The sequence below is a fragment of the Mastigoproctus giganteus genome, chromosome 8 (genome assembly GCF_048544385.1).
Source record: "Mastigoproctus giganteus isolate SK-2022 chromosome 8, ASM4854438v1, whole genome shotgun sequence".
Taxonomy (NCBI): Eukaryota; Metazoa; Arthropoda; class Arachnida; order Uropygi; family Thelyphonidae; genus Mastigoproctus; species Mastigoproctus giganteus.
The window spans coordinates 28,329,143-28,343,365 of NC_143582.1; the positions used below are offsets into that span (position 1 = coordinate 28,329,143).

A 14,223-nucleotide genomic window follows, 5' to 3' on the forward strand; every position below is an offset into this window, starting at 1 on the left:
AACTCTTTTCTGTTTTTCTTTGCATCCTTTGCCAAAGATTTTTCGTAGTCTGCCTTTGCCTGCCTAATCTCCTTTGTGACTTGGTTACAGACCAACTTATGTCTATCATAGGCTTCCATGTCGCCCATTAATTTGTATGTATTCCATGCATTTTTCTTCTCTGCCACATGTCTCATTAGTTCATCTGACAACCATTTAGGCCTAAACCTTGAAGTGATACTATTTATTTCTTAGTTTCTTATATTTCTAATATTTCTTAGTTGGTATGTAAAGCCTGGTAGCTTCCAAGATTAGTTCCTTGAATGCTTCCCATTTTGAGTTTGCTGTTGGTAACATCATCAGTTGGTCCCACTGTCATCATCAGCCATTTTCAATCCACTGCAGGATGAAGGCCTCTCCAGCAACTTTCCAGTTCCTTCTGTTTTGAGCACTGGACATCCATTTACTACCTACAAACTCATGAATTTCATCTATCCATCTCCGCCTTTGTCTTCCAGGTTTTCTTCTAGCTCCTCTTGGATACCATTCTGTTATTTTCTTAGTCCATCTGTCATCATGTCTTCGAGCAATGTGTCCTGCCCAAGACCATTTTAGTTCTTTAGTTTTGATAAGAATGTCCTTTACTTGAGTTTGTTGCCTAATCCATGTGTTTCTTTTCTTATCTAACAGTCTTATTCCCAATATGATTCGTTCCATTCTTCGCTGTGTAGTTCTCAGCTTCTCTTCCATTCTTTTGGTGAGTGCCCAAGTTTCACTTCCATAAGTCACGGTGGGGAGTATACATTGGTCCATTATTTTACGTTTCAGACAAACTGGGATATTGCTCTTCAGTATGTGACTATATTTCCTGAATGCTATCCATCCAAAATTTATTCTTCTCTTGACTTCCAGCCGTTTATCATTATTACAGCTAATAACTTGTCCCAGATAAGTATATGACTCCACCTTTTCAATTACTGCTCCTTCAATCATTATTTCCCTTTTTGTGGCATACTTGTTCATCATTACTTTTGTTTTAGCCATATTCATCTTTAGTCCAAAATCCTTACTAGCTGTGCATAACTGATTAAGATTTTCCTCTAATTCTTTGGGATCATGGCTTATGACCACAATGTCATCTGCAAATCGTAAATGGTTTAGGTACTCTCCGTTCACATTGACTCCTTTCTGCGACCAGTCTAATCTTCTGAAAGCTTCCTCAAGGGCAGCAGTAAACAGCTTCGGAGATATTGTGTCTCCTTGTCGAACTCCTTTCTCAATTTTAAATTTCCTACTGTCTTTGTCTAGTCTAATAAAGGAGGTAGCACTCTCGTATATTTTCTTCAAAATCATAATATATGGGGTATCAATGCCTTGTCTTTCCAGTGCCCGAAACATTGCCTTATGCTGTATGGAGTCAAATGCCTTTTCATAATCCACAAATGCCAGGCATAAGGTCCCACTGTATAGAATTTAAATACTGTCTCAGACCATCATAGTCGCCTTTACGAAAACAAAAACCCTTCCCTTTACCTCTGATGGTAGTTACCTCCTTGAGTAAATCCCACTTCAACACACTGTGATCACTGCCACCTAGTGGTTCGTTTATCTGCAGATTCTTAATGCATGAAGAATCACTACTGATAATCAGATCAAGAGTACTGCTCCCTCTTGTTGCCTCACGAACATGCTGATGTAGAAAACAATCATCCAATAAATCCACAAAAGCCTGGCTAGTGTGTGAGTGACCAACCCACAAATTCCAGTCAATATCTGGGAAATTAAAATCCCCCATTATAAGACTCTCTGATTTACTGGCCCACTCCATTTCCCTGTACAATATCTTATTATACTCATCAGAGTCATTAGGCCTATAGCACACTCCTACTCTCAATTTTGATTTCCCTATGCTTAGGTCACACCAAACTGACTCGACACTGCCCTGTCCATCGATGTCGACTGGCTAATGTCGACTGGCTTTTAATTACACTTTGAGTTGTTCCTGCTATGAAAGTTGTTTTTATTTTCTCTGCATTCTTTGTAATTCTCGGCATTGCCTCATTTAGGCCTGTAGCACATGCAATATCACATGGTCTTTCATTTCGCTCAAAGCGTTTCACAATTTCATATTTGTTCTCCATCCACAGAGGCGGACTGGACATAAGCCTTACCGGGAAAACCCCAGTGGGCTGGAGTGATTTTGGCCATAAACGCTAGTATGAGGCCACTATAAATTTTCCCGGGTAAGAATTTTTGACCCAGTGCGCCTGTGTTTATCGATACTGCTTTTCTTTTTCTCTCTGAATCTGCAGTGTCTTCACCAGGACGCTTCCTTTTCACACCTTTTAAGTATTTTACTCATTTCTAGGTAATAAAGCACAATTGCAAAACGAGGAGGCACGCTTGATACACATAAACAAAGCTGCACGCGCGTGTAGCAACTGAATAAACAACACCGTAAAGGCAGAGATACACTATTAGCACCACACATTTACTAAAGCACATTTCGAGGGGTTACTACCATAAAACAATAAAAACAATTTTCAGTTGCGTTCCTTGTAGTGGAATCTGTTGTAAACTGGTAGTAAACTCGATCTAATTGCATTTGTGATTATGCCGATAGCCGGAATTGTGTTGGTTTTTATGTTATTATGGTGAAATGTGTTTCCCCTTCACTGATATAAAAAAGCATCTATATATATTCAGAATCTTCTCATCATTCCTATTGTGTTGCGTTCGGTTGGGGTGATTCCGTGTTCGACTGCCATTTCTTGTAAACACAAAGGCGAATCGTGCATAAGCGAATTCAGTTCGTGTTATATAAGATATCGTTCCCCTATTTATAAATCGTGTATGATCAAATTCGTGTAATGTAAACACGTGTTATACGAGGACTGACTGTATTTAGAAAGAAGGGAAAGCTATGTCCACCAAAGGTATTACAGTGAATAACAACCTCAAAAAAATTAGCGAAGCACTGCAAGGAATGGGGCCTCACTTGCCTTAAATGTTTTCTATAAGCAAAAGTAAAATAGTTATGTTTATGCAGAAAGACCCTGAGATTTGATAAAATCAAATAAATATTTGAATAAAAATCCAAACCTGTCAAGAATTTTTCCATTGTTAAAATACACTGGATTCATCTTGAAGCCAGTTTTTGAGAAAATAGCCATTTTATGGACATTTCTTTTTTAAATAAAAAAGTTCTAGGACTGTGTCATCTAGTCTCATTACTAATCACCCATATTTTTTCTTCTTTGAAAATGGTAGCTTATCTTTTAGAGCAATTTTGGTGCGGCGGCAGAGATTTTATCTAAAAACCTGGAGGAAGGGAGGGGGAGATACCATGCAAACAAAAAGAAGACAAACTTTGTGGACTTTTCAGTGTGTTGGAAATTTTCCAACACATTGAGTTCAGACAAGGAACTAAAGCAAGAAACATGGCTGGCAGCCAAAACAACTGCTGGGGACTTGGAACTTACAGCCATATGGGAAATTATAAGTATCTCATGTTAATGGATGTTTGGTGTATTATATATGATAAGGTATTTTTAGTTGGTACTGGATTTCCCTTCTCCTGTATTAATATTCATATAGAGGAACATCTTGGCTGAATATTGCAGCTGTGTCTCTTACCTGCTAGGATCTCCCTCTTCCCACCACATAGATTGTAGCACAGAACAAATAAGTCAATGGATACTGTTTATGCATTCTTAAAAATTAGTAAGATCAATGGGAGGCCACTTCCATATGTACAAGTGAGGTGATGCCATGAAGTCCAGAAGGGTTGTCACTAGTGTTTGTTCTTATCCAATTTATACCATTGTACAGTACCCTTAGCTAATTGATTTTTCAGTTTGCACTTAAGCAATTAATTAAAGCCACAGGCATCAATATACTATGTACACAAAATTCCATATATTTTATGGTTTGGTTTACCCATTTTATAGGATAAAAATAATTAGCATTTCAGGAGGAGGGAACCATTCAGCTCTATCTTCAGACTACATAGCAAACTCAGTCCTATTGTGTGTGTGTGTGTGTGTGTGTGTGTGTGTGTGTGTGTGTGTGTGTGTGTGTGTGTGTGTGTGTGTTTCAATTTCTGCAAGTATTTCTCAATTTCTGCTGCTGATGGGAATCAAAGTCAGACCTCTTCTACACAATATGAAAGGGCAAAGATGCTACCTTATATCAACTGCATCACATGCCCGAGAACCATCCTTAATGACTTTGGATGCTGTTTTGTTATTTGGTTTTTAGGAGCATTAGCAACTAAGGCCATATTGCTCCGGGAATATGCAGTGGTCATTCCCTGATCTTTCCGCATCCTCCATATTTGGTGGTGATGGGCTTGAACCCCGATCTGCTTCTTGTATGACAGGTAATCATATATATGATTACCTGTCATACTATGTTGTCATGAAACATGTGACTCAGACAATTGGAATTCATATCTTCCATATGAATCGCAATCATCTGAGTCACATGTTTCATGACAACACCGAATCAAGCCAACAGTTTCTAAAAGGGTGGATCTGATATGAAGGCAATACCCACAGTCACCTAACCTGGACCCCAAAACATCCACACGGACCCCTTGTATGAGCACTAAATAGTCCTGTGCATGCTAAAAAAGTGCATGGTAATGCAAACCTAGGCACAAGCACTTCCAACAGCTACACAATATACCAAAATGGATATGAACCTCTCTTTTGCAACATGTTAGTGTATGTCTGCATTTGCAGAGCAATAGCAGTTAATTCAAATGAACAGTATCACACGTGTTCTACATCTCATATTTATGAATTATGCATTTTGTTCCATCATAATGGAAAATGAAGATGGAAAAAAGGCTGTTAAGTGCATGTTAAAACAAAAAAAAAACAAAAAAAAAAAAAGTACTTAATTATGTACATGAATATTATTGAAAGCATTATAAAATTATTAGTTACTTCCATTTTCAGGTTTACTTCAAAATTCATTTCAAATCTGGTAGCTTCATAGCTTGCAAGATTTAAAACTACATATCTTCCATCCACAGTGTAGTGGCTATCTTGAAATAATATCAGGTTTCATGTTCCTGATTTTACCATATGAAAAACAAATCTTTCAAAAACAACTAGGATAAGACTGTGGATGTTAATTGAACTAATGAAAGAAGAAAAACAAGTAACCTGAAACTATAAACAAATACAGCATCAGTACTTGTCCAGTACCATGCCACTTTTGAAGCAAAAAGGCCAAACAGTTACAAAGACAGTGGTACATCATCTGATATGACAGATTCTTGCGTACAATTTCTGTATGAAAAACATGCAAAAATCACTCCAGAAACTATTGCAGTAAAAAATCTGGCTATATCTAGGAAGATACAAAAAATTTTTAAGCTTTCCTATTATCTAGGAATTTTTAATCGTTGATTAACAGTTAACACTAGAACATAATTTTTGAGGGTCGTCACTCAGGTGACCTTTGACCATCACATTTAAATAAAAAAGCACTACTGCTGCTTTAAATAAGATTTATATGTATACTTCCATAAATTTTAAATTAAAACTATAATCTGTGTGTATGTGAGTGAGTCACAAACACACAAAATGAGATGGGCAAACAGATATACATACCACTAAGAAACTGTTGTTGTGCTGATCCCTGGTCTAATAAAGCATGTTCCAACATTTTCTTTCTATCATCAATAGCTAGCTGCAACAATTTCCACCTGGTGTTTAATTCCTCTAGCCGATTCAAATTAGCATGAGAAAGTAATACATTACAACCAGTAATTCTTGCTGCTGACTCATTGACTTCATCTACGTGTGCCTGAAGTGGAGCTGTTCTATCTCTGAAAGCCTAAAACAAAAACACATTATGATACTAATTTAAAAATCAAGATTATGAAATTAAATAACACCTGAAAATAAATATTTGCAAAAAATAGGGTTTTAGTTTGAATATCTGGGGTTATTCAACCTAAATAATGGTTGAAATATTAAGAGAGAGAGAGAGAGAGAGAGAGAGAGTGTGGCAAGAACTATAAAACCAAAGCCACAATTTTTTAGTCTTTACAAACATTTGAAATGATTCAAGCTGGATGTAAAACATGAATGAGAAAATTACCACACTAAATGACTAAAATGGCAGTAATTATTTGCTAGTTCTATGTGCAACTGAAACTCATAACTGAAAAGGTTAAGGACTAGTACAGTATTTCAGATTTCAAAATAAAAAAAAAAAAAAAGCATGACTTTCAGACCCTTAATGATAATAACTACTTTAAATACCATACTGACCTTCTTTAGCAGATAAATATATAATAAAAAGTAACCGAAAGAAAAAATGGTAAAAATAATATTTAAAATTAATAAAGTGTTAAAAGAGATTCAAACTCAGATCTTTTTTCTGAACTTGTAGCAATTCATTGTGTGCCTAAGGGCAAATGAAAAATATTTTCCCATTTGATAGATTTAATTAGATCAAGGACCATAAAATTTTGAGTTATCAAATAATTTCCATTCTAAGATTTCAGATATAGGAGGTTTGACAATACTATATAAAATACTACACAAAGAAACTAGACAGCTAGACTAAATATTTTCATTAATGCTCTAAAAATTAACATTTCACTGAAAAAAAAAAATGCAAAGGAAATATCAGAATATTATAAAATTAAATTAACACTTTTTTAAAGTGCAAAAATTTTTCTGCTAACTACAACAGGTTATGCTTGTGAGGTGCTACCATTACCTTCAACCAATCTATAATTACACAAACTAAAACAAACCAGACAAAAAGAGGATAAATTAATGAACACTATGAAAGAGAATAAATAAACTGTCAAGGACCAATACTCACTCAGGGAAATACAACAGCACAGAATCTGCAAGAGTGGTGCAACTGCAGCTGGAATGAAGCAAAGACTCAACACACATGTGCAAACCCTAGAGCAAATGAAACACACTCCAAAAAAAAAAAAAATAATAATAAATAAATAAATAAACAGAAAGAAAGTTTAAGGGAAACACAGCAATGAGGGAAGCATCAGATACTGTGAATCCCAATCACTGTATTTCAGTCATGGCCTTCTTATGGAAATCAAGCCAACATTAGATGCCCTTACAACCAAGAAAGACTAATAAACTAAAAACATGTGCTTAAATATGGCAGACACCATCTAAAACCTAAAACAACACAAAGAGAATAAAAATATCAATGCAAATTTCACTATCATCTGGAACCAATCAACAAACCTAACCAAAAAACAAATATGCAAATTGAAAGGTAAGACCAATTCAAATTTAACCTATGCAAAGCACTAAGTATTACAAGTTCTAATATCTTTCATGTTTGAGATTTTTGTAATAAATAAAAATAAATCAATTTCCACATGGTAAAAAAAAATTAATTTAGTTGATAATCCTTAGTTGATCATGCCACATACAGTTTCATATTTTTTAATTTTTTTTTTTTAAATACAGGAATATTTTGTGTTGTATGTTAAAAAAATTGGTACCCTTTTATTTGAATCATCCAGCCCATTCTTAAAATTGTTGCCAAGCACTTCTAAAGGAATGACTTAATCAAAAAATATCCTGTATATGTGCACACATTAGAGTAAAGAGATTTCTATATTAGCATTTCTGGAGGCCATAAGAGCCAGCATTAGCTCCTTTTCTATAATTTTTAAATAACAACCTAAGTTCTCCCCCCCCCCTGAATTTCTACTTTTGGTGGCAACCTTTATTTATTATTACTGACACTAAATAATAACACTACCATTAGTGTTATTATTTAGTGTCAACTGTTGTTTTAGTATAGATTTAACTATCAGCCTAGTGTTCAGGTTGCAGTTAATGGATACGCATGAATATAAGTATGACTAATCATCTCAAACAATTAATACTAATACACAACCTTGAGATCATCTAGTTGGCCTGGAAGCTGATCTAATACAAATTCTGTCACAGGAGCCCATTTTGATTTAGATGATTCTGCAGCATGGAGGCGGGCATTAAGATCATCCATTCCCCTTTGAAGGGTCTGCATTTTCTGAAATATCACACAAGACAGATTAGGCTTTCCTTCTGTGCAACTGAGAAATCAATAAAATGTCAGGATTTGTAAATATAACATCAAATCATTTTGACACAAATAGCCTATATTAATGTAAGGTACATTATGTAAAAAAAGATAATAATAATTAGATCAATAGCACAGAGAGTTCATGTCTGTTCACTCTGATTGAAACCGCATGTATGTTCCTTTCCAATATTCTCAAAGAAAAACTTGCAAAAATTCTAAATTATATTCTTTCAAGTGGCAAGACTATCAGGCAGCACTGTAAAATGTTTTACAGTAGATTTTTCAAAATTATGAGGAACCAAATTACAGTAATAAATAACTCTGATCACATCATTCTGATAGTTAAGTATTAAAAATATTATTTACTAAATGGGAACAATTACAGTATAAATTGTTGTAGTTATTGTATTTATAGTACATCATCTTTGTCCATATTGCACCAGTGAATTGTGTATAATGCATTGCACAGGCTGAAAAATTCAAAATAACTCATGGGAAGAAACCCACTGCCTCTGATTGAAATCAATTAACTATAGCCCTGGTTGAAGAGGTTTTTAAGAATTCCACCAGTGTGACAAGATTTGAATTCACAAACAAGTGGCAAGACCACTATGCTGTCTCACAAAGGACCTGCACTTAGAATTTTCATATCTGTGAGAATGTCGTGAAATTATGTCCCGTTTATTTTATTACTATTATTTTCTTTTTAGGGTCCGTAGTCTAATGAAGGACCCTTATAATATCACTCGGTTGTCTGTCACAGCACTGTATCTCTGGAATCACTCAACCTATTGACTTTAAATTTTGCATGGGTTTATACATCATGTGGGCCAACATAACGCCATATTTATTGTTGTTGACAAAAATTTGTCTGAGAAATAGGGGGGAGGCAAAAATGTTGTCAACAACCTATAGCTTATTATATGCCGTTGGAAAGAGATCAACGAGTAGGTTTAAAATATAATTTTAAAATATTTTTACAATTAAAAATGGCTGCACCAGACAGGAAAATGTGAGGAATTTTCGTGTCCCTGCCTCTATTTCTGTCGCTAATGGAGCTAAAAATTTAAGAATCACATTAGCTATGCGTTATTCGATGCTTATCAAGGGAAAACTATTCTGACTGAAATCTATCATTTACTTTTTGTGCTAAAATTAAAAAAGAATTTTTTAATTTTAAAAATTAATAAAGAGTGCAATTTATTATTGCACTTCGATAGCATGCTTCTTTGTATTAATTAACTCTCCTTTTGGTGACAAAAAGGTTGCTAAAGAGTTAGTTAATAATTCTATAAAGGTAATTTATAAATTCTGCAATGAGAAATATTTTTTAACAATTTTCAAAGATGGAGTTGTCCCGGCAAGGAGGTACTCAGAGAGCCAGTGTTGAGGCGGCGGCGATGGTGGTGGTGGGGAGGCACCTGTGCCAAGCCTTGCACAGTCCTCATCTGCCAGTTGCTTCTCCCTCAAAAATTTAATCACTTCTCCAGGAAGAAGTCAGAGTCGCTTCTCCCACCCTTGTCATTCACAACAACTGGAAAGACTTAAATAGACAATGTTTTCAATAGTTCCTCAGTTTTAGGCCAAGCCGGGGTTACTAGAAACTTTTTTTTCAGTTACCATAAAGCTCTCTATTTGAGATACTACACTAACGACCATTCGTGACTATGGATCTGTCACATCCTGAGTGCCCGGCACTCAGTAGTTGACCGATTTATTTTTTCTTCTTATTTTTATTGCTATCAGTGATAGCACAAGTTCAGGTTTCCTCCTATAAATATGTCGTGAGATCAGAGAGACATGAATCATCCCAATACCATATCTGTTTGTTTGTTGTGACAGCATTTTGATATTTATTTTTTCCAAAAAGTGAGGTCCTAATACTTTGCACAGTTCCTCCATGCTTCCAAGTAATACAGTTCTTGTGAAGTGAACATTAATGAAAATACAAACGGTTATTCGTGGCAGTGTCTCTAGGTGATTGGTATTAAGACTAGTATTTATGAGGTACTCTGGCGAATAAGATTTACTCAATGTTTGTGCATCCTTTACCTGTTTTCAAAAATTAAAAACATTTTTAATATTTCAAATTTTTTAAAGATTTTAATAGTAGACAATTAATATAATCAGTTCAACAGGCTTGGCATTCCTACAGTAAGCACACTGTAAAACAACAGTGTGCACTTTTAAAATATAGTCCAGCAATAGTTGCATATTCTGTTACTGTCCACATTTCACAAAAATTGATCAAGGATTATCCAGTTTTTTTTCATTCTTGAAAATAATAGTTATGTTCAAGTTAAAGCACAAATATTGCTTAATTTATCTGTGGTCCTGATGAAACTTCTGTATGCTACAAGCAAATAAAACTCAAGTTTAACAAAATCAGTTAAGAAATTCATATCATTAAAACTCATTTATCATATAAGGAGGAAAAAAATAGTGCAATCTAAAGGCCACCATACACTACCTAGGGCAGTGGTTTTCAACCTTTTTTAAAAACGGCACCCCTAAGTAATTTATTTTATTTTGCGGCACCCCTACTCAATCCTCAATTTTATCCTATACAGTATATAATAATTCAATCCTATACAGTATATAATAATTTTATTCTTTATATAGAGGTACTAAGTAAATATCAATTGTAGATCACCACAAAATTAAAAAGATACTGTACACCTTTTTATAATGAAATAAACATATAAATCATATAAATTTTAAAAAATAATAAGTTTAAGTAACTTAAACCCAAATTATGTGGCACCCCTGGAATGTTGTTGCGGCACCCTAAAGTGCCGTGGCATCCCGGTTGAAAACCACTGACCTAGGGGAAGAGGATATAAAAGACATTTGCAAAATATGCCCCATGATAAAATAATACATATGTGAAAAATTAAGGAGAATGGGTAGAAGAGAAGAGCAGAGAAATTTCTTCTTGCACAATTAGGCAGCAGTGTCAGCTGGGAGGGCCATTACCCCCAATACCTGTTTATGTTGTTTCCAGACCCAGAATTTCCAGATGTTTTAAGTCCAGGCTGTTTTTCAAATATGGAATGTTGTGTCATGTTAGAAACTTTCCTAAACCAACCATACTAGTCTGTAACCAACCTAATGTGGTTGGCATCTCCTTTATTTTGGCTTTTATCTTTTGGAGTATAGGTGTGATGTAGAACTTTTGACAGTGGCATGTCACTTTTCAGACAGCATTATTTACTCAAGATCTATTTAAATTTGGTGTTTCCCTTAAATTAAAACAGATCCTCAATTTGCTCCCCTCACTCCCTGAAAAGGACAGACATTATCTACAAGATGGTGACATGCCAAAGTCCAGGTCCTGACAGATGTACTAAAACATAAAAGCCAGAAAAGGAGTAAGCCAACCAAGATTAGGTTGGATTAGAATGTGAGCACATTATACAGCTCTGATTTAAAAACAACTACACATTCTGGACATGAAAAATAACACAAAGAGGAGGGAATGCATTGAAGCATTCTACATACAGTCAGAATCTGACAAAATAAGCAGGAATAAGCAAAGAGTGCACGCGCACGCTCGCTCGCTCTCTCTCTCTCCCCCCCCCCCAACTAATGCAATGCTATTCCCACAGCAGTTACAAGCAACAAATGCCAGTGAATGGATTTAATAGTGGAATGTAATATAGATGGAATATAAGATCCTCTGTCCAAGCCAAGTGAGCAACTCAAGCAGCAGATGCAATTCAGGACATTTACTGCTGTCATTTTATTATTTTCAGTGCACAGATAGTTTAATGCTACTGTAACATGCTTATTTAAATTGTTATTTGTTTTAACATCAGTGAAAAAGATTTCAAGAGGAACCAGAACATATGGTTCAATATGCAGTAAACTTTTTAAAATCCAGCTCTTGGGGATTGACAGGGTGGTGGATTTTAAAATTTTCCAAATTTTAAGAAATAACTATTGCTGGAGCAGTTTTAGAAAATTACATTTCAATGAATATTAAAGCAACAACAACTGAATTTACTGATATCTGTAAGCATTATAATGATTAAAAATAGTTAAAGGACAATCAACAGTCACAGAAAATGTTGTCACTGTAATATTAATTTTCGATGCATGTGTGGTACAGTATCAGACAGAATATTAATGAATGTGCTTCAGAAAAAAACTACTTTTGAACGGCAGGATAAAAAAAAATATATTTTGGATATATGAAATTATTGTCTATGTGCATCAATAAGTTACTGTCTATGGAAAAGATTTACTACAGACTTAATGAAGCATATATTTTTCAAGCTGTACACCCACAATGAGCATTTTTTATCTCTCTCTGTTCTCAGCTATTCTTCTAAAGTGGTGTAAAACTGGTTAACAGCTCACACAAGTGCTCTATGACCAGCCACATAGCTGTAATTTGCAAGAGCACTTCTTGCTAAGTTATCAAGCTTATTGATTAGAAGAAACACTAAAGGAGAGAAATCAACTATATAATTTCTGTGAGGCTATATAGTTTTAATTATATTATAACTAAAATTATATAACCTCAGAGAAATAGTTTGCAGAAATATCTTGTCCTTTCATCAGTTTTTGCAGACAGGGATTTAAACTGCATCAATAATACATGGTTTTAATTTTCAGAGCACAACAAAATTACGTAGTTCCAAGATCAACAGAAAAATGTTGATTTCGGAACTACATAACAAGTCACTGTACTGCAATTAAATTAGTGTGCGAAAATTTCTCAGTTTGGCGTGGGAAATGTTTTAATACTGTTTTGCTATTCATTTTCAAGCTATCGACTCCATCAAATGAAACGTTTTCGTTAAATATGCCAAAAATGCAATCTGTACGCTGGTAAAAGAACGTTATAGTCATTTGTGACAGCGTTATAGTCATATACGGGTTTATAATATAGAACAGCGTTATAACAAATCAGCGTAAAGTGAACTGCATTATAATGAGGGCCTGCTGTATATGATTTTAAAAACAGACACCATAAAAAACTAGTTTTACTCATGTACATGTGCATAACATATAAAAAGAGAGAAGATCAACATTTGTAAATTACAAAAATGAAAATAAAGAAAAAAAAATCATGCCAAATAAAGCATACATTAAGAACATCATCCAGTCTTTTCTGCCTCTGTTCTGAGCGTGAAAGAAGGCCATTCCACTTGTCAGATAATTTCTTTACTTCTCTACGAATGCTGCGAGTTATTTCTCTAGCTTGTTCCTCAGCACTTCGATAACCACGACTGTCTCCTTCAAATTCTTTAGCTGTAAGGAAAGTTTTTTTTTTTTTTTTTTGTTTTTGGTTAAAATATAAATTTTTTTTTTATGGAACACTTATACAAAAGATTGACAGACATTTTAAAACAAAATTATAAAAGAATAAAAGTGATCCCACATGAAAATTGATCATATGTTGCCAACTTCTCCCTGTGATTACAATAATTCAAAAATCCTTTTAAAATAAAAGCAATATTTAGCTATACATAGCTAAATATTTGAAAAATAGCATCAAGAAATTATTACAACCATTCCCTGGCTTATGTAATACTCCACTTATGGAAATTCGACTTTATGTAAGTTTCTGCTGGCTGGTGCAAACTTAAAAAAAAAAAAAAAGTGGAAACATATTTTGCATTCCACAGGAATAAATGGAGGTATCGTGAAAATATCGTAATGTGAACCCAATAACTCTTTTTTTTTTTTTTTTTTTTTTTTTGGTAATTTGTTCCAAGACCATGGAAGTTGAAATTTTCTTCTATATAACTAAGCTACTTATCTCTGAAAAAGGTCATTTTTATAATGGAAATTGCACTACGCTTTCATCGTTATCATATGTTACATTATAAGAATCAATTTTCAATGCATTTCTAGAGGTCACTACCATAAAACAATAAAAAACAATTTGCATTTTCCAGTTTATTGGGCTTTTCTGTTAGCACAATCTTTATTATAAACAGGTAGTAAACTATCTTATTCGATTTGCGATAATACCGATAACTGGAATTCTGTGGATTTTTATGCTAGGGTATTGTGGTGAAATGAGTTCCCCTTCACTGAAATTTTCACATCATATGAAAAACAAATTTTCAGAATCTAATCTTCATTCTATTTACTTATTACAATGGCAAAGGGAAAGGGTCCAATGGAAATTTCAAGTGTTGGAAGTGATTT

The 14,223-nt window shown here is 34.3% G+C and overlaps 1 protein-coding gene across 4 annotated transcripts in view; it reads right to left on the reverse strand.

The window, feature by feature from the left end:
- The window catches only part of Dys (Dystrophin), a 932,899-nt gene that overhangs the window by 76,245 nt on the left and 842,431 nt on the right, over positions 1-14,223 (reverse strand). For all 4 annotated transcript variants that reach the window (XM_090379791.1, XM_090379790.1, XM_090379788.1 and 1 more), the window contains exons 54-56: positions 13,154-13,317; positions 7,891-8,025; positions 5,604-5,829 (exon numbers count right to left, since the gene is read on the reverse strand). In XM_090379791.1, coding sequence (XP_090235917.1) covers positions 5,604-5,829; positions 7,891-8,025; positions 13,154-13,317 — 525 coding nt within the window. The remainder of the gene's footprint in view (positions 1-5,603; positions 5,830-7,890; positions 8,026-13,153; positions 13,318-14,223) is intronic.